This window comes from Bufo gargarizans, chromosome 5 (assembly GCF_014858855.1).
Source record: "Bufo gargarizans isolate SCDJY-AF-19 chromosome 5, ASM1485885v1, whole genome shotgun sequence".
In the NCBI taxonomy this organism is placed as follows: Eukaryota; Metazoa; Chordata; class Amphibia; order Anura; family Bufonidae; genus Bufo; species Bufo gargarizans.
Window position 1 is genome coordinate 57,006,040 of NC_058084.1, and position 27,360 is coordinate 57,033,399.

Below are 27,360 nucleotides of genomic sequence, written 5' to 3' on the forward strand. Positions count from 1 at the left end.
ATAGGTTACTGCATTGTATATAATACTATAGTTTACTGCACTGTATATAGTACTATAGGTTACTGCACTGTATATAGTACCTTAGTTTACTGCACTGTATATAGTACTATAGGTTACTGCACTGTATATAGTACCTTAGGTTACTGCACTGTATATAGTACCTTAGGTTACTGCACTGTATATAGTATTGTAGGTTACTGACTGTATATAGTACTATAGGTTACTGCACTGTATATAGTACCATAGGTTACTGCACTGTATATAGTACTATAGGTTACTGCACTGTATATAGTACTATAGGTTACTGCATTGTATATAGTACCTTAGGTTACTGCATTGTATATAGTACCTTAGGTTACTGCATTGTATATAGTATTGTAGGTTACTGCACTGTATATAATACTATATAATGTCCAGCAGTATTGATCCCTTTAAAACATAACTTTTACTAATCAGATTATAAAAAAATACCACCGTGGTGGTTCACCAGTGCATAAGTGAAAAAGACATACAACAAATAATATTAGATGCAAAGATATGTCTGGGAGCTAGTCGTCAATACACTAAAAGAGGGACGAGTGAACACAGGGCAGCAGAGGGGAGGAGTGGGTATGCCTATACTCTCCCTAAGCTCGCCCTGGCTATAACCTCAGCCCAGGGACGTCCCCTTGTGGTGGAGACTCCCTGTCCTCGTTCCTGGGCTGACTGCCCTGCGTTTACCCTCCTCTTAAAAATAACAAGGGATGCTCCCCAGAACATTGATGGGTGTAATCATGTGTCCCTGGTAAAAAAATTCCAGCAGGGCCACTGAGATGGATACAGACCGATAAAGACCAATACAATAAAAGGTGAATTGGATAGATATCACCTTTAACCTATAGGGGCTGAGGTTAGGGAGAGGTTATAGCCAGGGCGAGCTTAGGGAGAGTATAGGCATACCCACTCCTCCCCTCTGCTGCCCTGTGTTCACTCGTCCCTCTTTTAGTGTATTGACGACTAGCTCCCAGACATATCTTTGCATCTAATATTATTTGTTGTATGTCTTTTTCACTTATGCACTGGTGAACCACCACGGTGGTATTTTTTTATAATCTGATTAGTAAAAGTTATGTTTTAAAGGGATCAATACTGCTGGACATTACACTGTGATTTTCAGATCCTTTTTCATTGATTTATATTGACTAAGCTGGACATTTATATAATACTATAGGTTACTGCACTGTAAATAGTACTATAGGTTACTGCACTGTATATAGCAATACAGATTACTGCATTGTATATAGTATTCTAGGTTACTGACTGTATATAGTACTATAGGTTACTGCACTGTATATAGTACCATAGGTTACTGCACTGTATATAGTACTATAGGTTACTGCATTGTATATAGAACTATAGGTTACTGCATTGTATATAATACTATAGTTTACTGCACTGTATATAGTACTATAGGTTACTGCACTGTATATAGTACCTTAGTTTACTGCACTTTATATAGTACTATAGGTTACTGCACTGTATATAGTACCTTAGGTTACTGCACTGTATATAGTACCTTAGGTTACTGCACTGTATATAGTATTGTAGGTTACTGACTGTATATAGTACTATAGGTTACTGCATTGTATATAGTACCTTAGGTTACTGCACTGTATATAGTAATATAGATTACTGCATTGTATATAGTATTGTAGGTTACTGCACTGTATATAATACTATAGGTTACTGCACTGTATATAGTACTATGGGTTACTGCATTGTATATAGTACCTTAGGTTACTGCACTGTATATAGTACTATAGTTTACTGCACTGTATGTAGTACTTTAGGTTACTGCACTCTATATAGTACCTTAGGTTACTACACTGTATATAATACCTTACGTTACTGCACTGTATATAGTACCATAGGCTACTGCACTGTATATAGTACTATAGGTTACTGCATTGTATATAGTACTGTAGGTTACTGCACTGTATATAGTACTATAGGTTACTGCATTGTATATAATACCTTAAGTTACTGCACTGTATATAGTACTATAGGTTACTGCATTGTATATAGTACCTTAGGTTACTGCATTGTATATAGTACCTTAGGTTACTGCACTGTATATAGTACTATAGGTTACTGCACTGCATATAGTACCTTAGGTTACTGCACTCTATATAATACCATAGGTTACTGCACTGCATATAGTACTATAGATTACTGCATTGTATATAGTACCTCAAGTTACTGCACTGTATATAGTGCCATAGGTTACTGCACTGTATATAGTACTTTAGGTTGCTGCACTCTATATAGTACCTTACGTTACTGCACTGTATATAGTGCCATAGGTTACTGCACTGTATATAGTACTATAGGTTACTGCACTGTATATATTACTATAGGTTACTGCACTGTATATAGTACTATAGGTTACTGCACTGTAAATATTGCCATAGGTTACTGCACTGTATATAGTACTATACGTTACTGCACTGTATATACCGTTTCTGATGAAGATGATTTTCTCCTTTTTTTACAGATTGACCTTGAAACAATCAAACAAAAATACCAGGAGCTGTACAAGAAGAGTCTAGCGGAAGCCATTAAGTCAGACACGTCGGGAGATTTCGGCAGGCTTCTGGTTGCTCTTCTGCACTGAGTCACGTTGTCCGCCCGGCAGAGGACGAGGCGCTGATCTCTTTCAATCTCAATGTTTTCTCCACATGTCATCTGCAATGTTAACACAAACTGAAATAAATTCTACATTCTGTCTTCATTTTCATTGTGTACATGAGGCAGATCCTCAGCCTGAGAGCGACCACTCACCTCCCGGCCATCACAGGACATCACAAAATCCTCAATAGCTCCATAATTGCCATGGTGCGAGGTGTTTATGCCCATGGACCTCCAAGAATTTATCCATCAACTCACTAACTGTTTTACACCACCAAGGACTATTATCAACCGCTTCACTATCCTTGACCACCAGGGACTGTTAATCCCTTCACTACCCTAGACCACCAGGAACTTACTCCATCCGTCACAGACACCGTCGAGCATATACATCATCCAGATCTATACACCACCATAGCCTATAGGTGATTTACGCCACTGTTAGACATCCATTGCAGCCTCCATGTAATGCATACAGCAGGAGCTTTTCCTGGCATACACTTTAAATGGAGAACATAAGTCTGTCACTACCCTACACCACCTGTGATTTTATCGTTAACCTCTTCACTGCCCTAAACTATTATGGATGAGGGAACTGATCCCTGTATAACCCACCAAGGATGTTCCCATTAACCCATTCACCCCAGGCCAACAAGAATGTCTAAACACCAAGGATGTCTTCATTAACCCCCTTTGCCACCCTAGACCACCACAGTCTTCAACTGGCAGTTTGGTATTCTAGTTTCTGGTATGTTTTCACAAAGATCCACTCACTTATCTGGATTTGGATATGTAGCATCATACACCAGTACTACCCTTCCTCTGGGATGTCGGCCATCATATTATGACACAATGAAAAACATACTGACAGCAATGAAACACATGAGTACAACAGGTCACAGGATACACTGACAGTAAACAATAGGTAAGAACATAATATTAAGAGTCTGGAAACAAAAGAACAGAACTTACACCCCGGCAACCAGAGAAGCAAAAGGCCTGGACTTTTAAAGGCTTAACCAATCAACAGCATTTCACGAATTTCACCAGGCCAAGCTAGGAGATACCATGGCCCAGATTCAGATGCAAAGCTGCCCCAAACAATGTTAGTACACAGATGAGGAACAGCCACTATGTGGTTTAGTGTACTTGTGCTTGGTCTTCATCAGTTTTGCTCCCCAGTTCCTGAGCTTATAATTTCAAAAAAATGTTGTCATAAATATTGTATCTTTTGAATAGGGATTTGGTTTGCATGGTGCAGTGGCAGCATGATACACTGGGTCCCCCAGACACCGTCAAGGTGTCACCACTTGTTGCTGCTCTCCGGAAGAGATGGTAAGGCGTGGTGCACCCCAAATGGGAAATAAGTCCAGAGAGTCAGGGTCTGCAGTGAACCAGTATGCTTCTTTACTGGAGGAACTCAAGTGCAAAACAATGCAGGCAATGCACTGAGCTGTTTTCTCCAGTCTCCTCCGGGGCAGAAGAAGGTTTCATGCTGAGTAAAGACCTAAGCTAGCTGTCCCTCTCTTTCAGAAGGTTGGAACCCTGGCCAAAGGTTGGTGGCCCAGGGTCTGTGGCTCAGTTGTCCAGCTGGCCCCCATGGTCATGGTCAATGGGCTGGTAATGTCACGGCGGACAGGATCTCAGATACACAGACAACCAAATACACAAGTGTCTAGGCTAGATGCTGGGGACAGGTCACCTCCTAGCACATCCCTGACTTCTCTCCTGCTGCTGCTAAGCCCACATTCAGACCTTGATGGTAGGTATGAAGTGTCCTCGTGCCTGGACTGCAAACACCCTAGAATCCCTGAGATGGTGAAAGGGAAGAAGGGGCAGAAGACACACAAATAGCCTAGACCGCAAACCACACAAACAGAAATAAAACTTATCTGAGCTGGAACAGACAATTCTTCCTTCCTTGAATCCAAGGCCAGACAAATCTATAACCCGCACTGCCCTCTGGGATTGAAGGCAATTTAAGCCAATGACCCCACTCAGAGCACCTGAAGGAAGGCGGATCCAGCATGATTCCAAAACAAACAAAAGGTTAGACACGTGCTGCCAATCTGACAGACCTCCGCACACCGTCCGAGCAGGGCATGACAGTACCCCCCCTTCTACGGGTGACCTCCGGGCTCCCCGGACCAACCTTATCCGGGTGGGCTATGTGAAAAGCCCTAACCAGTCGGCTGGCGTTGACCTCCAGTGCCGGAACCCACATCCTCTCCTCGGGGCCGTATCCCCTCCAGTGTACCAGGTACTGAAGGGAACCCCGAAGAACTCTAGAATCAAGAATCCTGGAGATCTCGAACTCTAAAATTCCCATCGACCAGAACAGGAGGAGGGGGCAATGGCGATGGTTCCACTGGTCTCACATATTTTTTCAATAAAGATCTATGGAACACATCATGGATCCTCCAAGTCTGCGGAAGATCCAGTCGAAACGCTACTGGATTGATCAGTGCAGATAATTTGTACGGGCCGATAAATCCTGGACCCAGTTTCCAAGATGGCACTCTCAATTTAATATTTTTAGTGGACAACCACACCAGATCACCCACACACAGGTCCGGACCAGTCACACGTCAGCCATTCGCTTATATCTCTCACCCATCGTCTCCAAATTCACTTGTATCCTCCGCCAGATAGAGGATAAGGTAGAATAAAACCTTTCCTCCTCTGGCATCCCAGAGGAACTAGTCCCAGAAAAGGTACCAAACTGGGGATGAAAACCATATGCGCCAAAAAATGGCGACTTACCCGTGGATTCCTGTCTACGGTTATTCAAAGCAAACTCCGCTAAGGGCAGGAATGAGGACCAGTCCTCCTGATTCTCCGTCACAAAGCACCTCAAGTAGGTCTCCAGGTTCTGATTAGTACTCTTCGTCTGTCCATTCGCCTGCGAAACGATCAACTACCACCAAAATTACTGTTTTCCCCGAGGAACTCGGCAGATCCGTAATAAAGTCCATGGACAAGTGCGTCCAAGGACGAGACGGAATAGATAAAGGAAGGAGTGAACCAGCCGGTCGAGTATGAGCAACCTTAGATCGTGCACAGGTCTCACACGCTGCCACGTAATCCTCAATGCTTCTAAGTAACCCGGGCCACCAGAACCTCCGAGACACAAGGTCACAGGTGGACTTACCACCAGGATGTCCGGCAAGGACAGTGTCGTGATGTTCCTTGAAAACCTTGTATCGCAGTTCTTCGGGAACAAACAACCTCCCTGGGGGACAGGAACCAGGAGCCCCCTCCTGGGCTCCCAACACCTCAATCTCCAATTCGGGATACAGAGCGGAAACCACAACCCCGTCAGCCAAAATCGGAGCAGGATCCTCTGAATCGCCTGCAATGCCTCCTCCGACCAAACAGAGATGTCAGTGCCCTTCTTTGTCATATCAGTCATAGGTCTAACAATGGTGCAATAGTTTAGAAAAAAATTTCTATAATAGTTAGTAAACCCCAAGAACTGCATCAAAGCTTTCTGATTCTCTGGTCGGTCCCATTCCAGAACCGCCCGGACTTTTTCGGGGTCCATACGAAAATCAGAGTAGGAAAGCAGATATCCCAAAAACGGAAGCTCCTGCACAGAAAACACACATTTTTCCAATTTGGCATATAACTTATTCTCCTGAAGGATCGTCAAAACCTGTCTCACATGATCCTGATGGGTCTTCAGATCAGGAGAGTAAATTAAAATGTCATCTAAGTAAACTATAACGAACCTCCCCACCAAGTGATGAAAAATGTCATTGACGAATCGCTGAAATACCGCTGGCGCGTTCGTCAACCCAAAAGGCATAACCAGATTCTCAAAATGACCCTCGTGCGTATTGAAGGCCGTTTTCCACTCATCCCCCTCCTTGATTCTGATCAGATTGTAGGCCCCTCTCAAATCCAACTTGGAGAACACCCTGGCACCAACAATCTGATCAAAAAGGTCGGAGATCAAAGGAAGGGGATACGGATCCCGGACCGTAATACGGTTTAATTCCCGAAAATCCAAACACAGTCTCAGTGATCCATCCTTTTTCTTGACAAAGAAAAAACCTACTGCCACCGGAGACTTAGATGGCCTAATATGACCTTTTGCCAAACTCTCGGCGATATACTTTCGCATGACCTCTCTTTCAGGTTGGGAAAGATTGTAAAGGCGAGACTTTGGCAACTTAGCTCCTGGGATGAGATTAAGGCTACTTTCACACTTGCGTTCAGAGCGGATCCGTCTGAGACAGATCCGCTCATATAATGCAGACGATGGATCCGTTCAGAACGGAACCGTCTGCATTATATTGCAAAATAAATTCTAAGTGTGAAAGTAGCCGCAGACGGATCCGTCCAGACTTTACATTGAAAGTCAATGGGGGACGGATCTGTTTGAAAATTGAGCCTTATTGTGCCAAATTCAAACGGATCCGCCCCCATTGACTTACATTGTAAGTCTGGACGGATCTGTTTGCCTCCGCACAGCCAGGCGTACATCCGAACGCTGCAAGCGGCGTTCAGGTGTCCGCCTGCTGAGCGGAGCCCAAACGCTACGGACTGATGCATTCTGAGCAGATCCGCATCCACTCAGAATGCATTAGGGCAGTACCCGTTTGGGGTCGCTTGTGAGAGCCTTCAAACGGAACTCACAAGCAGAGCCCCGAACCCAAATGTGAAAGTAGCCTAACTGGACAATCATAGTCACGATGAGGGGGCAATTCCTGGGTCCCACCCTCCGAAAAGACATCCGCAAAGTCTGAGAGATATTGAGGTAGAACCGCAGTGGACACACCAGAGATAGATGTGCCAAGACAATTCTCCGAACTAAATTCTCCCCAACCAATAATTTGTCTTGCTTGCCAATCAATAATTGGATTATGTTTTGTCAACCACAGTAAACCTAGGACTATAGGAGCAGGTAAATCCCTCATGACAAAACAAGATATAAACTCTACATGTGAATCACCCACCCTCAACTGAATACCATGTGCAATATGAGTGAGACTCCTTTGAGAAAGAGGTGAAGAATCTATTGCAAACACCGGAATCTCCCTTTCTAAAGTGCACGTACTTAGACCCAGATTTTGAAGAAAAAGAAAGTCTATAAGGTTTAACCCAGCACCACAGTCAATGAATACCTCAACAGAAAATTTTCTTGAGTCTAGCGCCACCATACCTGGAAGGAGAAAATGAGAATTACAGGGAGCTTGTTCCACTACTCCATTCACGCTACCAAGAGTCAGGACGTTTTTATTTTCTTTCATATCATCATGCGGTTTAACAAAAGGACAAGCAAAAACAAAATGGTAACTTTTTCCACAGTAGTAACATCGTTTATGTAATCTCCTAAAGTTTCTCCTACCAGAACGAAAAGATATCTGACCCAACTGCATGGGTTCCTCCCCTACCCCAGAGTTATAAGTAATATCACCCTGGGCAGCAGGTGAGACGAGACCACACACAGAAGGGATCCCTTGCGCGAAGGGACCCTTACTCCTCTCTCTGATACATCTATCCAACCGTATAGCCAAAGACATGGCATTCTCTAGAGTATCTGGGTACTCATGAAAAGCCAGGGCATCTTTCAACCTCTCAGATAACCCCTGACAAAACTGACTACGTAAGGCAGGGTCGTTCCACCCTGACTCAGTAGCCCATCTCCTAAACCAGGGATGTCAAACTCGTGGCCCTCCAGCTGTTGCAAAACTACAACTCCCATCATGCCTGGGCATACTACAGCTATCAGGGAATGATGGGAGTTGTAGTTTTGCAACATCTGGAGGGCCATGAGTTTGACATCCATGACCTAAACTCTACGCAGTAAACCTCTGCAGTATGTTCACCCTGTAATAAGTTACGCAATTTAGATTCTGCAATCGAGACCTGATCTGGGTCATCGTAAAGAGAAAAAGCCCAAGATTGCGCGTCCCCTTTAAGCAGAGACATGATGATACCAACCCTCTGACTTTCATCACCTGACGAAAATGGACACAGTCGAAAATACAATTTGCATGACTCTTTAAAGCGGATAAAATCATCCGTACCCCCTGTAAATTTCTCGGGAAGAGCGACCTTAGGCTCCCCACCAATTTGACCTGCACCTGATGCCAGAAACCTCTGACACTGTGTGACCGAACTACGCAGATCCGCAACCTCTAGGGATAATCCCTGCATGCGGTCAACCAGTGCATCAATTGACGCTATCACAAAACCGCTGAGTAATGGCAGTCACAGTATGGCGGGTTATAATGTCACGGCGGACAGGATCTCAGATACACAGACAACCAAATACACAAGTGTCTAGGCTAGATGCTGGGGACAGGTCACCTCCTAGCACATCCCTGACTTCTCTCCCTATGCTGCTAAGCCCACATTCAGACCTTGATGGTAGGAATGAAGTGTCCTCGTGCCTGGACTGCAAACACCCTAGAATCCCTTAGATGGTGAAAGGGAAGAAGGGGCAGAAGACACACAAATAGCCTAGACCGCAAACCACACAAACAGAAATAAAACTTATCTGAGCTGGAACAGACAATCCTTCCTTCCTTGAATCCAAGGCCAGACAGAAATCTATAACCCGCACTCCCCTCTGGGATTGAAGGCAATTTAAGCCAATGACTCCACCCAGAGCACCTGAAGGAAGGCGGATCCAGCATGATTCCAAGACAAACAAAAGGTTAAACACGTGCTGCCAATCTGACAGACCTCCGCACACCGTCCGAGCAGGGCATGACAGGTAACCTGAGGACTGTGGCTTAGCGTCCCCCTCTCAGCGTCTTCTTCTGGTCACTCATGCAGTCTGGCAGAGTGTCTCCTACTAAGCACTGGTCCCAATCTGCAGACTCGCAGAGTATCTCCTTATAAACATTGGTTCATATCTGCTGACAACCAAGAGCTATGACAGCTCCTTATATACGGTTTCTAGATGTACTAGAACCTTCTAGTGGGTGGAGTGGAGAATCACAGCCTAAACAGAAACATTGATACAATTTCTGTTGAGTGTCTATCATAGAGTTTCAATGCAAGTCTATGGGGATGAATAAGCAGTTTTTCAATACATAAGCATTAAGTGTTCAGACATAAACAACAGAGCTAAACCAGACGGTCAGAAGGTCAGTGTGTTTAATTTTTTCCCCTCCAAATCTTTGCACAGGTAGAAAGATCCAAAGTCATTCAGTATTAGGCTACTTTCACACTTGCATTTTTGCCGGTACCTGCAGGGATCAGCAAAAACACTTCCGTTATTGATAATACAACCAAATGCATCCGTTATGAACGAATCCGGTTGTATTATCTATAAAATAGCCATGACCCACCACCATTGACTTGCATTGTGTGTCATGCCAGATCCGTCATTGCTCCGCATCCCACGCCAGACAGAAAAAAGCTGCTTGCTGCGGTTTGCTCTCCGGTATGGGAACATAACCAAACGGTACGGAATGCATTTTGGAGCATTCCGTTCTGTTTAGTTCAGTTTTGTCCCCATTGACAATGAATTTACCGGAAAAGTAAAACGCAGATGTGAAAGGGGCCTTAGCCTGCTGTGCATTAACCCTTTCCACAGTGCAGTGCAGCTATAGTGTAATAACAGTGCAAATGAACAGGATATATTAATATGGCTTTGCATAGTATGGCTTTGCATAGTAGTAATAAGGGCAAATTTGCACAGACGTCCATAGTCCAAAGTACCCTTGCTCCAGGACACTACAATAGGGCCCCCTTGGGATGTTGCTGTGTGGCCCTATCCCTATCCAGATTTCCTCTGGTTGTATCAGCCATAACTATACAGAATACAGATATAGTTAGAGTTCTTCCTTCCAATCAGTTGCCCGGAGTTTGCAGAAATCTCTGTTATTGCAAGAAACAGTAGAAAACTGAGTTTCCACCATCGCCAGAAGTCCTCCTCTCTGTTTACAGCCGTCTCCTACTGCAGTTACTGTAAGACACGGAACTGGAGAAGCTTCTAGAGCAGCCGCTAAATCCTTGTATCTGGATAAGCTTTATATATAAACATTTGCTGGAAAAACAAGGCCGGGACATGATGTGTAACTCCACAGACCCAACGTCAGGTCACATGTCCCAACACCGGGAGGCCAGCATACGGCTAATATTAGCATCTCCCATCATGCCTGCCCAGCAAGGTTCCGAAGTCGCCCCACAGTAAGCTAGGTTAGAAAGCAGGACCTAAAAGACAAGCACTGGACAAGCAAGAAAATGCCCTATCCAGGTAAGTCTATCTCTCTATCTATCTATCTATCTCTCTATCTCTCTATCTAGTTGGAGCTGGGCAATTGCCCAGGAACCTTATTTACAAGACAGCCCCAAAGATGTGAACATCAGGAGCATACTTAAACCCCTAAGTATTGTTTTGGGAATTTAGTTGCAATGCTACATGTGAACTATATGGCAGCATTACTTGGGCTCTTTAAGGGTGTATTATTAGAAAACTATCTTAATTTAGCAGTTGGTCTTATGTGGGCTGTATATGACAACATTATTTTGGCACTATATGGCATTATTACAGTATTTGGGCTATTTAGGATAGTATTATTGGATAGGGTACATTATTTGGGCATTATATGCTGGTATTATATAGGGTGTATATGGCAACATTATGAGGGCTCTTTAAGGTAGTATTATTGGATAGGGTACATTATTTGGCCACTATTTGCTGGTATTATGTGGGTTGTATATGGCGCTATTATGAGGGCTTTTTAGAGTAGTACTAGCTGATGACCCGGCGTTGCTCAGGTTTTTATTTATTGCAATTTTATATTAAATAACAGTGACTTTCACAATGGCCGCCCCTTTAACTGTGACCACCACTTTAACAGTGACTTTCACAGTGATCGCCCCATTAACAAGTGGCCACCCCTTTAACAGTGACTTTCACATTTGCCGCCCCTTTAACAGTGACTTTCACAGTGGCTGCTCCTTTAACAGTGACCGCCCTTGTTACAGTGACTTTCACAGTGACCTCCACGGTGCCCGCCCCTTTAACAGTGAACTTCACAGCACCCGCCCCTTTAACAGTGAACTCCACAGCGCCCGTCCGTTTAATAGTGGCCCCTGCCCCCCATGCATGGAGCAGTGTAGTTGTGCTGTTATACGTCATATGACTGAATATTTCAGGATCTGCGAACTGCTAAAACCTGTGATCAGTTGTTATGGCAACCTGGAGTAGGGCCTGCGAGCTTCTATTGGCTGATAAGGGACATGTGACCCTGTGTATGGCAGTTAGGATATGTAGAGAAAGACTTGCAGGCTTGTATTGGCTAATGCAGGTCATTTTTTGGGAATATCTCAGGAACGGTACGTCCTAGAGAGCGGAGACCCCAGAAATATTTCTTTCCAGGTAGCAGGGGATGTGTATATCAAGTTTCGTTAAAATGGATGGTTGCGTTTTTGAGTTTTTGCGGAACATACGCACATACGTCTTTTTTTATATATATAGATTATTGGATACAGTATATTATTTGGGCTTTATATGATGTTAGAGGTAGGCTGTATATGGCAGTATTATTTTGTCAGTATTCTTTGGGCTCTTTATTAGAATACTGCATATTACTTGGGCAGCACATGCTTGTATTATGTAAGCTGAATATGGCAATATTATTTTTAAACTATGGCAATATTATGTCGGCTCTTCAGATTAGTATTATGCAGCCTGCATTTCCAATCAAGCCTCTGCCTTTGTAGAAACAGTGGGATGGCGTCTCATCACACTGCCCTTGCTCTGGTCTGAGTCTTATCTAAGTGCAGCAATGATAGATCAGTGATATGTGATACAGCTTCAGCCTGTCTTCCCTGTCTCCTGCTTGTCATAGGTTTCTTGTCACCTCCCACACACTGGAGGCTAGGAAAAGCAGTGTGAAGCTACATATCATAGGAAACACTGTAGATTCTGCACAAAGTACTCACAGTTATGACATACTGGCAGTGTGATTCAGAGGCATTTCATAACTCAGCAGATAATCATTATACGGACTCACCTATTATATGACAGATATTCTGGTCTCTTAGACAAGGCAGAAATGATATCTTTAGAAGATTTGTAGACATAGGTGACACATAGAGGAACTAGGAGGGCTGATCAAGGTGAGGAGGGGTCTGAGAGTTGGTCGGAGGGATCCGATAGGTGATGATGTAATCATATAGCTTTCAGGAGGTCACTCGCGCAGGAGAGACTGCTCCTCAACTACGCAGGAGGAGAGCATGCTCTGGAATGGTGGTCAGACTTGAGATCACATGACCAGGTTCCAATAATAAAAGGGGTTCACAAATAGAGCTAGGAGAAATCAAATTGCTTTAAAATGGTCAGAGCTTTGGTTTTCTCAAACTTCCCTGTATTGACATAGTGGAAAAGATCAAATATTGGCTTCCTGTAACCACCACTAGGGGGAGTATGCTGCATACAGCTTTGTTACTGAGCTCAGAGAATATATAGTATACGGTAAGCTCCTATGCCCCCCCCTATTGGTGGGTAGAGGCAGACAGAATTTGATAATTTACCTCTATGTCTGTGAAGGTGATTTGGAGCTCTGTATCACAAAAAAGTTTTGACTGTTATAAACATATATTAACCCCTTAATGCATAGTCATGCACATCTAAGTGATTGGCGTAAAGGGGAATGGAGAAGGCTCATGCGCTAAGCTCCCTCCATGCACGGCGGATGCTGGCTGCATAATATAGCTTCCACTTGCCAGAAGTAACCGGGAACAAAGATAACGCCAACGTCATTAAACTCCTCCGATGTCGCAGTCAATAGTGAACGTAGCATCTGTGAGGTTAGACAGAGGGAGTAGGCTCCCTCTGTCCTCTAATTGGAGCCTCCACTGTGAAATTGCAGGGCTTTGATCCATTGCTATGACAGCCTGGGGTCTTCTAAAGGCTTCTAGTGCTGTCCGCTAAGGCTACTTTCACACTGGCGTTTTGGCTTTCCGTTTGTGAGATACATCATGGGCTCTCACAAGAGGTCCAAAACGGATCAGTTTTGCCCTAATGCATTCTGAATGGAAAAGGATCCGCTCAGAACGCATCAGTTTGCCTCCGTTCAGCCTCCATTCCGCTCTGGAGGCGGACACCAAAACTCTGCTTGCAGCGTTTTGGTGTCCGTCTGACGAAACTGAGCTAAACGGCACAATAGAAAACGGATCCGTCCTCCATTGACTTTCAATGGTGTTCAATACAAACTGATCCGTTCTGAACGGATGCAGACGGTTGTATTATCTAAACGGATCCGTCTGTGCAGATCCATGACGGATCCGCACCAAACGCGAGTGTAAAAGTAGCCTAACCGATTTTACCAATGTTAGGCCCCTTTCACACGGGCGAGATTTCCGCGCGGGTGCGATGCGTGAGGTGAACGCATTGCACCCGCACTGAATCCGGGCCCATTCATTTCTGTGGGGCTGTGCACATGAGCGGTGATTTTCACGCATCACTTGTGCGTTGCGTGAAAATCGCAGCATGCTCTATTTTGTGTGTTTTTCACCTAAAGCAGGCCCCATAGAAATGAATGGGGTTGCGTGAAAATCGCAAGCATCGGCAAGCAAGTGCGGATGCGGTGCGATTTTCACGCATGGTTGCTAGGTGACGATCGGGATGGGGACCCGATCATTATTATTTTCCATTATAACATGGTTATAAGGGAAAATAATAGCATTCTGAATACAGAATGCATAGTACAATAGGGCTGGAGGGGTTAAAAAATAATAATAATTTAACTCACCTTAATCCACTTGTTCGGGCAGCCGGCATCTGTTCCTTCTTCTTTTGTGAGGAATAGGACCTTTGATGACGTCACTACGTTCATCACATGGACCATGTGATGAGCGTAGTGACGTCATCAAAGGTCCCTTTCCTCACTGAACAAGACAGAAGAGATGCCGGCTGCGCGAACAAGTGTATTAAGGTGAGTTCATATTTTTTATTTTTTAACCCTTCCAGCCCTATTGTACTATGCATTCTGTATTCAGAATGCTATGATTTTCCCTTATAACCATGTTATAAGGGGAAATAATACAATCTACAGAACACCGATGCCAGACCCGAACTTCTGTCTGGGTACCACATTCAGTTTTTATCACGCGCGTGCAAAACGCATTGCCCCCGCGCGATAAAAACTGAACAACGGAATGCAATCGTAGTCAAAACTGCGTACCTACTCATGCGGGTTTGCCGCAATGCACCGGGACGCATCCGGACCTAATCCGGACACGCTCGTGTGAAAGAGGCCTTACACAAAAAATAACTAAACAATAAAAAAATAAACATACGGTAACAAGTATCACCACATCCAAAAATGCCTGAACTATCAAAGGGAGTCTGTCACCAACTTGATACGTTTTAAAGCTCATACACACAAACGTATGTATTTTGCGGTCCACAAAACACGGATCTGCAAAAACAGATGAAATCCATGTGACGTCTGTGTTACATCTGTTTTTTTTGCTGATCCATTGTAGCAAGGCCTGTCGGATAAGAATAGGACATGTTCTATTTTTTTCGTGGAACTGACTTGTGGACATACGAAAATAGAATGCACACAGAGTCATTACCGTTTTTTTTTTGCTGACCCATTGAAGTGAAGCGATCAAAAAGTCAGATGCAAAATAATAATAATTAAAACTAACGCTTGCCCTGCAAAAAAAAGGAGCCATTACACAGCTGTGTAGACAAAAAAGTTTTTTTTTTTTACAGTAGGAAAACAACTGAAATTATATAAATGTTGTATTGCCGTAATCGTGCTGACCTGCAGAAAAAGGCTGTAATGTCATTTTTAGTGAACGATAAATACTAAAGCAACAAAAAAAATGGTGAAATTTCGTTTTATTTTCAGTTTCACCCCACAAAGATTTTTTTCTCGTTTTCCAACACAATCTATGGTTGATTAAATGGTGCCAATACAAAATACAACTTGTCCCTAAAAAAAAAAAAAAAAGCCCTCATATGACTATGTGAATGGAAAAGGGTTCTTGGAAGGCAAAAGGGTAAAAACAAAAGCTTCAGCCCCAGTTAAAGATGAAATCAACAATAAAAAAATATGTACGATCTTATGACCTTTTGGAGTGCAGACTAAAAAAAGAAATATAGACAAAAACAAAATAAAAATAAATAAAAAGAATGTACCCTGCCACTTGCCCCTAGCTTCTAGCCCCATACCCGGGGGCTGAAAACAATATATTCCCAATATAAAAATGAAAATTGCACTTTGTACTATAAAAAGGTAAAAAAAAAAAAATCTGATGAATAACTTTTTTTCCCTTTTTTAAAAAAACATTTTCACAGGTATAAAAAATAAACACCAAGCACACTGTAATATAAAAATGCCATAAAATGAAGCTCCATGTATTACTGAAAACAAAATGTTAACATGATTTGAATAACTGAACAACAAAATGCTATTGCATGTACTAAAAAGACAAAAATGTGTTTGTCATGAAAGGAGCAAAATGGCCCTGTATTGAACTGTTTAAAGAGGTCTTAATTTTTTTATAGGCTGGAAAAAGATAAGAGGATTTCTGCTCTTGTATGGCTTTTGACTTGATCTGTCTACCACACAAGTTAATGGGTTTTATTGATTGGGGACTTATCTAATCGAAATAATCCAGTCATCATGGATGGCAAATCCACTGAAGCCTTACTCTTCCATGATGAAGACTTCTCCGGTGACTTGATGAGGCAGCTGAACAAGTTGAGAGAATCCAAATTACTTACTGATGTCACCATTTGTAGCGATGACTGTGAATTTCCATGTCATAGGAACGTCCTGGCCTCCAGTAGCCCATACTTCAAGGCTATGTTCTGCAACAATTTTAAGGAAAGTAGCCAGGACAAGGTGCCTTTGATAGGCATTGACTCAGACACACTTCACCGGATTATTGTCTACGTCTACACCGGGGAGATCCTCATAACTTTGGAGAATGTCTTTAGTCTCATTCAAGGTGCTTCACTACTACAGTATGAAAAACTGTTGGGAGCTTGTTCGAAATTCCTCCAGGCCCAAATAAATCCTCAAAATTGTTTAAGTATAATCCAACTTTCTGAATTCTTTAGCTGTAAGAACCTTAAAAAGAAAGCTCGACAAATGGCTTTGCAATATTTTAAAGATGTGTCCATTTCTGAAGACCTGAAGGATCTTGGTGTCTCAGAACTGTTGGATTATATAGGTGATGATAACCTTTGTGGTGAAGAAGAACAAGTGTTTGAGGCTCTGATGACCTGGATCAGACACGATGAACAAGGTCGAAGGTGCTACATACAAGACTTATTTCAAAAAGTCAGACTGCAGTATGTCCATCCAACTTTCCTTTTCCATTTCATTGCCAATGACCCTCTTGTTCAGTCTTCGGTGTCTTGCAGGAGAATGTTAGAATCAGCATGCAGAGTATTGTTTGCTCATAACACATCCATCTCCCCCAATATAAAGCCAATGTGTCATGTTCCACGTCGATTTTCTCATCAAGAGTTCCTCATCAACGTGGGAGGTCGGAAAGACAACCAGCAGACCACCAGAGACGTCTTGTTGTATAATGAGAAGACCAACCAGTGGTTAAAGCTTGCCAAGCTGCCAACACATCTACACAAGGCTTCAGCAGTTGGGTTGCATGGAAATGTGTATGTTCTAGGTGGGTTATTTATTGGAGACAAAGAAAACATTGTTACCTCAAGCGTTTACATTCTGTCTCTCAAATTAAATCAATGGCGCAAAGGAGAACCCATGCTTCTCCCTCGGTATTCCCACAAGAGTATCGGGCACCAAAACTATATCTTCTCATTGGGAGGAATTGGAGCAAAACAACAAATTCTGAGCTCGGTGGAGAGGTTTGATAGTATTTATAACTCATGGGAGGCAATGGCCAGTATGCCAGTGGCTGTTCTTCATCCAGCGGTAGCCACCAAAGATGAAAGGATATACCTTTTTGGTGGAGAGGATGTGATGCAGAATCCAGTCCGACTTATACAGGTAATCCATGGAATACATACAGTGTAGCCCAGACTGAAAAACCTATTGCCCACACCAGCCTCCAATTCACCACAATTCATTAAAGAGTTTTTCTGGGGAGAATTTTTTTTGAAGGACAGAAGTGGTTAAAAAAAAAAGAAGTAAGACATTACCAATCCCCTGCCGCTGCTCTGATCCCCACTGCTCTCCACTTCCTGGTCCCAGCTCAACATACAGGAAATGGCTTGACTCAGCCAATCACTGGCTGCAGTAGTGACCTGCCTCAGCCAGTAATTGGCCGAGCGGGCATTCCAAACCGTTTCCTGTGTGTTGTGCTTGGACCACGAAGTCGAGAGCAATGGGTGCTGAGCAGAGTCAAGGGATCGGTGAGTTGAATAATGCTTACTTCATTTTTAAACTCATGGAGGTTCCATGTAACCCATTTGAGTGGATCGGCAGGCAAACAAGCAAGGGCGTTTACACTCCATTTAAAGTCTCTGGGACTGCAGGAGACAGTCAGATGTTGTACTTGGCTTTCTTCGGCAGTCTCCCAGACATCTTGGCTGCTCCATTCAAATGATAACCCCCATTTTCATGATCATTGAGGGTCTTAAGTTTTTCTACCAGGAGAACCCCATTATGCTATGACTGATGTAAAAAATTAAAATCAGACATCATATAGTACATGACAAAGCTTTCTAACAAAGCTAGAACCAGCCCTGTACCTGACATGGATCCAGAGATCTCCCCATTCATTGCTCCAATTGTTCTGCTAGATTAATTTCAGTCTGGCAGCTCCAGGGGCGTGTCCTTTCTCAGGGGTAGTTCTTTCTCTGTAACTGCCACAGCTTCTAACAGAAGATATGGCTGGTGACTGTTGAAGGTTTAATCTGAGCATGTGCTTCCACCTCAGTGAGGTAGTCAAGAAATAAGGACAATAACAAGCAGCAGGTGGCGCTATACAGATACATTTTATTGAATAGCTCAGTGGCTATACTACATTTTGAATAACATGCAATTAGAAAAGTATTCATATCCAGATGCTGGTTTGAAAAATGTAGAATATATTTGGGGGCAGAATCCCTTTTAGGACTCCTGCACATGGCACATAGTCTGTCCATGTGGGTTCCCTATGCACTGTGTGTGCTGCTGTACAGTGCTTCCTCTGTAGAATCTTCCATATTAAATCAAGGGATATGGAGGTATAGTATGGCCCCAGAGACTTCTTCCACGTTACAGCCTTATCTTTTTTTAGACAAAGGAGCCTTAATACAATCATGTGCATCAGGCCTTAGACCAGGGGTCAGCAACCTTTGGCTCTCCAGCTGTTCTGAAACTACAATTCCCAGCATGCTCCATTCATTTATGTGGGAGTTCTGAGAAGAACAGAGTGAGTATGCATGCTGGGAGTTGTAGTTTCACAAAAGCTGGTGTTGCCTACCCCTTTAGACTGTATGATGAGATTCTTAGTCACTGACTAGGTTTGGTAGATAAGTTGTAAATGTTCATGACAGTGGAAACTGCGGTTCAGGGATTCTCCAAATGTAAAATGAAGCACTTGGGGTGAAGGAGCCGTTCTGTGAGCTCTAGTTAGGCCTAGGGCTGCAGCTAGCGATTATTTGAATAATCGATTAGTTGTCGATAATTTCATCGATTAATCGGGAAAAAACACCAAAATGACAAAAAAAGGGGTTTATATGAATTCACTTGAAAAATTATGTTCAAAGGCCATATTAAAATTTAAATTGTGAATGGCACTGTTATGGGGGATCTGTGGATGGCACTATTATGGAGGGGTTCTGTGGATGACACTGTTATGGAGGGGATCTGTGGATGGCACTTATGGAGGGGATCTGTGGATTGTACTTATGGAGGGGATCTGTGGATGGCACTTATGGAGGGGATCTGTGGATGGCACTTATGGAGGGGATCTGTGGATGGCACTTATGGAGGGGATCTGTGGATGGCACTTATGGAGGGGATCTGTGGATGGCACTTATGGAGGGGATCTGTGGATGGCACTTATGGAGGGGATCTGTGGGTGGCACTTATGGAGGGGATCTGTGGATGGCACTTATGGAGGGGATCTGTGGATGGCACTTATGGAGGGGATCTGTGGATGGCACTTATGGGGGGGATCTGTGGATGGCACTTATGGAGGGGATCTGTGGATGGCACTTATGGAGGGGATCTGTGGATGGCACTTATGGAGGGGATCTGTGGATGGCACTTATGGGGGGGATCTGTGGATGGCACTTATGGAGGGGATCTGTGGATGGCACTTATGGAGGGGATCTGTGGATGGCACTGTTATGAGGGGACCTGTGGATGACTATGCTATGGGGGGATCTATGGATGACACTATATAGCATCTTATGCTATATGTGTCATCCACAGATCTCCCCCATAACAGTTCCATCCACAGATCCCCCATAACAGTGCCATACACAGATCCCCCTCCCATAACAGCCCTGGCCCCTCCGCTCACAGCAGTATTCCTTAACCGGCAGTAACTTTTACTTTAAATCACTGCATCTTCTTTTACCTTACAATGAAGCTCCAGTAACAGGCAGAGCGGGCGTCGGCGTAACGTCACTTACTCACGTGACGCGCCTGCTCCACCTACTTTATGAATAAAGCAAGCGGAGCTTGCGCGTCACGTGAGTAAGTGACGTTACGCCGCCCGCTCTGCCTGTTACTGGAGCTTCATTGCAAAGTAATAAAGATGCAGTGATCTAAAGTTCAAGGACCCGCAGGCATAGAGCCTGACCACCCGCTCCCGCCCGCATAACGAATCCCGTTATCGAATAATATCGATAACGTCGATTAATCGTTGCAGCCCTAGTTAGGCCACATCAGGAGTTTTGTGGTCAGTTCTGGAGACCTCACCCTTTAAAATAGAAAAGGTCCAAAAACTGATCACAAAAATGGTGGAAGGTAGTAAGCAAAAAAGTTTCAAGAAAACATTTAAAAGGGGGGTGTCCAATTTGGATCAACATCCTTTAAAATAATCATTTATGAAGGCAGCTGTCATTTTGAAATCTATTTCTTTTACCTTTATTGCTCCTATCTCTCGTTCTGATCTGGTGTCACATGACCATGTCCATGCAGCTCTTTCTTATGTGATGTTATGTGCATGGGCGGGGCAGTAAGAGGGGAGTGTCTATGTAACTAGCTGGGTGGGAGGGGCTATAATCTAGCTGGGTGGTGTTAGAGGCGGTGCTGGAGGTGTGGTGGAGAAGTGCATCATGGGATTGGTTAGATACAACAACATAAAGTGCAATATACAGGACAGAAACAAACCAGAGGGATCGGTTTACATGGTGAAAATAGGCGTTCCAAACATACCTGTGTGTACTTTGTGACAATACCAGAATCACAGCATTATATCCATTACATCGGAAGATATAGCCATTAGAAATCAAACTTTTAACTTTCAACTCCATTCTCTGCCATCCCGATTTCTAATAGCTATATCTTACGATGTGATTGATATAGTGCTGTGATTCTGGTATTGTCTGAAAGCTTGAAATGCATTCAGACACATCCAGGCCCATATCTAGCTGTTACCAGTCCCAAGGTATGAGCAGATAAAGCACTCCTCCCCTCTAGGTTTGCTTTGGGCACAGGGAATAGCAAACCCTGCCAAACTACATTACTTGCATTCCCCATGTCATAACAATTCTGGAGCCTCTGTTCTTAGGACTTTATGTTGTGCCATTTCTCTGTTATTTCTACTAGAAGTTTATGAATCAATGGCCAGCAGTCTGCAGTAAGCGTACAGATTGGTGTTACCAGTTGGGGGTGTGTCCCTGCACAGTCTGAGACCAGCAGCACTGATTGGACAGAGTCAGACACACCCACTACTGGTAACACCCAGCAGTACCTTTACTGCAGACTGCTAACAACTTGCAATTTGTAAACTTCTAGCAGGAATGATACAGGCTCCAGAAGTGTTATTACATGGGGAATGCAAGTAGTTACTAATACAGACATGTCAGGAGAGGGGAGAGCTCCTCTTTAAATAAGGTTCTGGAGGGAAGTGTTTTAATAAGAAGTTTAAAGGGGTTCTCCGGGAATTAAGAAAATAAAAATACTTAAATATTACTTTATTATAAATGTATTCCCAAATACCTTTAGTAAGGGTACTTTCATATTAGCGTTATTCTTTTCCGGTATTGAGTTCCGTCATAGGAGCTCAATACCGGAAAAAAACTGATCAGTTTAATCCTAATGCATTCTGAATGGAGAGCAATCCGTTCAGTATGTATCAAGATGCATCAGTTCAGTCCCTCTTGCGGTATTTGGCCGGAGAAAATACCGCAGCATGCTGCAGTATTTTCTCCGTCCAAAATTCCGGAACACTTGCCGGAATGCCGGTTCCGGTATTAATTTCTATTGAAATATATTAGTGCCGGATGAAGCATTAAAATTGCCCCATTGACGGATGCGGTCTTCCGGTCTCCGCATGCGCAGACCTTTAAAAATGTGAAAATAATAAATACCAGATCCGTTTTTCTGGATGACACCGCATCCAGATCCGTCTACAAATGATGCCCATTTGCATACGGATTTCTGGATCCGGCGATGGAACTGCCTGCCGGATCCTCACAACGCAAGTATGAAAGCACCCTTAGTTATAATGGCTTGTTTTGTCTGGGGAACAATCTTCAGGAGAAATAAAATGGCCGCCGTCCTACTAGTACACACAAAACCTGTCCTAATCACATAGGCGGACAAGTTACTTCACAACACTGATCGAAAAAGCTGCCTCGTCCTCCTCTCTGCTCTGCTTGTCAGGGATTATGATCCTGAAGACAGTTTAATATGATCTTCAGCTGAATCTCTGTAGGAATGGAGTTCATGAGGAGACAAGTACAGAGAGGAGATGGGAATGTGGCTGATGAGCAGCAGCTCTTGTATGCAGTCTCCAACCACAGTCTGTCCTGTCCTTCCTCTCTGTACTTCATGTCTCCTCATGAACTCCATTCCTACAGAGATTCAGCTGAAGATCATATTAAACTGTATTCAGGATCATTGTCCCTGGCCAGCAGAGAGGAGGATGAGGCAGCTCTTTATCTCAGTTCTGTGTGATTAGGACGGGTTTTGTGTGGACTAATAGGACAGTGGCCATTTTATTTCTCCCAATGATTGCTCCCTAAACAAAATGAGCCATTAAAACTAGTGAAAGGTATTAGGGAAGATATTTTTAATAAATTAATATTTAAGTATTTTCATTTTCTTAATACTCGGAGAACCCCTTTAATCCATGAACAAAGGGGCACAACTTGAAATGAGTGAGGGATGATCAGAAGTAATATCAGAGGAAAATATAAATTCTTGTCCTTCTTCTCTTCTAGGTTTATCATGTTTTCAGAAACATGTGGTTCAGGATGGAGACCAGAATGGTAAAAAATGTCTGCGCCCCAGCAGTTCTTGTGGGGGAGAAGATTATAATAATCGGAGGTGAGTTCTTAAAGCAGAGGCTTGAAAAGTGCTGCACAGACTGGGGTGAGGAGACTAAGAGATCCCCAAGATTTCACCCCATAACCCCTGTATAGGTAGTGATCTGACGTCACTGCTGGAGATTACCAGGTTGCATCCCCAGAATAGTACTTCTCATATACAGTGCCAGAAGAGTGTCTCCCGTATAGAGTGCAGGAGAGTGCTTCCTATATACAGCACAACAGAGTGTCTTCCACATGCAGCAGAATAGAGTACGTCCATATACAGTGCCAGCCGAGTGCTTCTGATATACAGCACAGCAGAGTGTCTCATATATACTGTAGAATGCAGTACAGTGCTTCCTATATACAGCACAGCAGAGTACCTTCTATATCCAGCACAATAGAGTACGTTCATATACACTGCCAGCAATGTGCCTGCAATATACTGTAGAATGCATAGTAGAGTGCTTCCCACATACACGACAGTAGAGTGCTTCCCATATACAGCATGGTAGAGTGCTTCCCATATACAGTGCAGTAGAGTGCTTCCCATATACAGCATGGTAGAGTGCTTCACATATACAGTGCAGTAGAGTGCTTCCCATATACAGTGCAGTAGAGTGCTTCCCATATACAGCATGGTAGAGTGCTTCACATATACAGTGCAGTAGAGTGCTTCCCATATACAGTGCAGTAGAGTGCTTCCCATATACAGCATGGTAGAGTGCTTCACATATACAGTGCAGTAGAGTGCTTCCCATATACAGTGCAGTAGAGTGCTTTCCATATACAGCATGGTAGAGTGCTTCCCATATACAGTGCAGTAAAGTGCTTCCCATATACAGCATGGTAGAGTGCTTCACATATACAGTGCAGTAGAGTGCTTCACATATACAGTGCAGTAGAGTGCTTCCCATATACAGTGCAGTAGAGTGCTTCCCATATACAGCATGGTAGAGTGCTTCACATATACAGTGCAGTAGAGTGCTTCCCATATACAGTGCAGTAGAGTGCTTTCCATATACAGCATGGTAGAGTGCTTCCCATATACAGTGCAGTAGAGTGCTTCCCATATACAGTGCAGTAGACTGCTTCCCATATACAGTGCAGTAGACTGCTTCCCATATACAGTGCAGTAGAGTGTTTCCCATATACAGTGCAGTAGAGTGCTTCACATATACAGTGCAGTAGAGTGCTTCACATATACAGTGCAGTAGAGTGTTTCCCATATACAGTGCAGTAGAGTGCTTTCCATATACAGCATGGTAGAGTGCTTCCCATATACAGTGCACTAGAGTGCTTCCCATATACAGTGCAGTAGACTGCTTCCCATATACAGTGCAGTAGACTGCTTCCCATATACGGCATGGTAGAGTGCTTCCCATATACAGTGCAGTAGAGTGCTTCCCATATACAGTGCAGTAGACTGCTTCCCATATACAGTGCAGTAGACTGCTTCCCATATACAGTGCAGTAGAGTGTTTCCCATATACAGTGCAGTAGAGTGCTTCACATATACAGTGCAGTAGAGTGCTTCACATATACAGTGCAGTAGAGTGTTTCCCATATACAGTGCAGTAGAGTGCTTTCCATATACAGCATGGTAGAGTGCTTCCCATATACAGTGCACTAGAGTGCTTCCCATATACAGTGCAGTAGACTGCTTCCCATATACAGTGCAGTAGACTGCTTCCCATATACGGCATGGTAGAGTGCTTCCCATATACAGTTCAGTAGAGTGCTTTCCATATACAGCATGGTAGAGTGCTTCCCATATACAGTGCAGTAGAGTGCTTTCCATATACAGCATGGTAGAGTGCTTTCCATATACAGAATGGTAGAGTGCTTCCCATATACAGTGCACTAGAGTGCTTCCCATATACAGTGCAGTAGACTGCTTCCCATATACAGTGCAGTAGACTGCTTCCCAAATACGGCATGGTAGAGTGCTTCCCATATACAGTTCAGCAGAGTGCTTCCCAAATACAGCATGGTAGAGTGCTTCCCATATACAGCACAGCAGAGTGCTTCCCATATACAGCACAGTAGAGTGCTTCCCATATACAGTTCAGTACAGTAGTTCCCACATACAGTTCAGCAGAGTGCTTCCTATATACAGCATAGTAGAGTGCTTCCCATATACAGCACAGTAGAGTGCTTCCCATATACAGTGCAGTACAGTAGTTCCCACATACAGTTCAGCAGAGTGCTTCCTATATACAGCATAGTAGAGTGCTTCCCATATACAGCACAGTAGAGTGCTTCCCATATACAATGCAGTAGAGTGCTTCCCATATACAGCACAGTACAGTGCTTCCCATATACAATGCAGTACAGTACTTCCCACATACAGTTCAGCAGAGTGCTTCCTATATACAGCATAGTAGAGTGCTTTCCATGTACAGTGCTTCCCATATGTAGTGTCAGCGGAGTGCCCTCAATAATGGTGCCTGTCACTGCCACTAGGGGGAGCTCACTGCATACAGTATTTGTATATTTATACAGCCACGACAGAAGTCAGCTGTGGATGGAAAAGCTGCACTGCCCAACGGCTCGTGGGTTAATCATTTGGATATTCTGCTCTATGTAACTCAATGCAGTGAACTTTCCCATAGAAATGAATCATAATGAGATCCTCTCATAACTTTTGTTGTCCCAGGTTACACCAGAAGAATAATCGCCTATGACATGACACAAAATACATTTGTCAAATGTGCCGACATGAAGGACAGAAGAATGCACCATGGGGCCACCGTCATGCAGAATAAAATTTACGTAACGGGCGGCCGGTGTCTGACGGTGGACAACACCATTGAGGACTCAGATTCGTTTGACTGCTATGACCCCGACACCGACACATGGACTTCCAAGGGGAAACTGCCTCATACATTATATGACCATGGCTGTCTCACGCTGCAGTGCATCCCTACCCAATTACACTGACATTGTGGCAAGGACGACGTACTGTCAAGTGGTATGGTCCAAGAATCCCTCAGAAACTGTGGATGCATGCTTGCACTTTTTGCAGTTCTTCTACAGAGTAAAGTCCCACAAAGGGTTTCACCACCTGAAAGGGACGGAGTTGCAAACCTAAATTTTATTTTTTTCTGGACAATTTATCCAAAACATTTTTTTTTTTTACAGAAATTGGAAAACTATAATGAACCATCAAGATGATAATGAATACATGTTTATCGGTCAACTAATAGTGGTCACATTACCAGCATTTACTGCTGAGAATTAAAATCAAAGTGACCCGCTCAAGTACCACCGGCCTCCAAAAATATCATGGACATATCTAATAGTTTTCATGCCGATAAATAAATAAATATGGCTAGCTCACAGTAACATTAACACATTTAAAAAGCCCCCTATTTTTACAGACTATCCAGAAATTTCTGGACAGTTGGCAACTATGGAAAGGGATGATGAGACAATTGTTTCCATGGTTACAGACTACAAAACAATCCTGCATGTAGTCTGATCCTGGCGTCATGTGTTAATTCTCTACCTCCTCTTCTTAGTAACCTATAGATAGTAGAAATAGGGGCACATATAAGGGACTAGCACATGACGACCGGGTGTATGTGTAACCAGGGAAGCACTTTCTGCATAGGAGCTGTATACACAAAACAGAATATTTTTAAGTATATGTATAAAGTAAAAAAAAAACGGGGAAGGGGGGGGGGGGGTGGATTTACTAAGGAAAATGCGCCAAAATACTGGCTGAATTTGCACCAAAAGACTGGTTTACATCTTTTGATCCACAATTATTAAAGGAGTTCTCCTGGACTCTCCTATATTGATAACCTATCCTCAGGGTAGGTCATCAATATCAGATCGGCGGGGGTCCGACACCCAGGACCCCCGCCAATCAGCTGTATGAAGGGAAGGCGTTCTCAGTGTGCATGTGCCATCTTCCATCTCTCTTCCTGCTCGCCATAGACATAGCAGCAACGAGCTAATTGGTGGGGGTGCCGGGTGTTGGACCCCCCTACCCCATCTGATATTGATGAGGGAAAAAAAAAGTTACAGAAAAAGTTCCAAGTGTACTCCAGTCCACTGGTGGCGTACAAACTGTAATAAATATCCATAAGTATTTTGTGCAACAAACGTACAGTTGTGTTCAAAATAATAGCAGTCAGACATCACTAACCTGATCAATCACTGTTTTTGGTAGAAATAATATTTCTATATGGCAAATAATTTACTAGCAGGTGTAGTAGAGTAATAGAAATCCAACAGACCCAACAGTCATGACATGCATGCTGCTGATTCTGTGTAATTGAATCACTAATTGAAAGGGG

General features: G+C 43.5%; 2 protein-coding genes across 2 annotated transcripts in view; both read left to right on the forward strand.

Annotated features, from left to right (window-relative positions):
• ANXA13 (annexin A13) overlaps positions 1–2,770 on the forward strand; it is a 66,168-nt gene extending 63,398 nt beyond the window's left edge. The window contains exon 11 of the mRNA XM_044294896.1: positions 2,534–2,770. Coding sequence (XP_044150831.1) covers positions 2,534–2,653 — 120 coding nt within the window. The 3' untranslated portion in view covers positions 2,654–2,770. The remainder of the gene's footprint in view (positions 1–2,533) is intronic.
• A 7,625-nt stretch (positions 2,771–10,395) lies between these two features.
• Positions 10,396–26,407, forward strand: KLHL38 (kelch like family member 38). Its single transcript, XM_044294155.1, has 4 exons — positions 10,396–10,885; positions 16,160–17,627; positions 22,967–23,072; positions 25,713–26,407. Exons 2-4 carry the CDS (start codon positions 16,278–16,280, stop codon positions 25,994–25,996), a joined length of 1,740 nt encoding a protein of 579 aa, XP_044150090.1. The 5' UTR covers positions 10,396–10,885; positions 16,160–16,277; the 3' UTR covers positions 25,997–26,407.
• Positions 26,408–27,360: the final 953 nt, after the last annotated feature.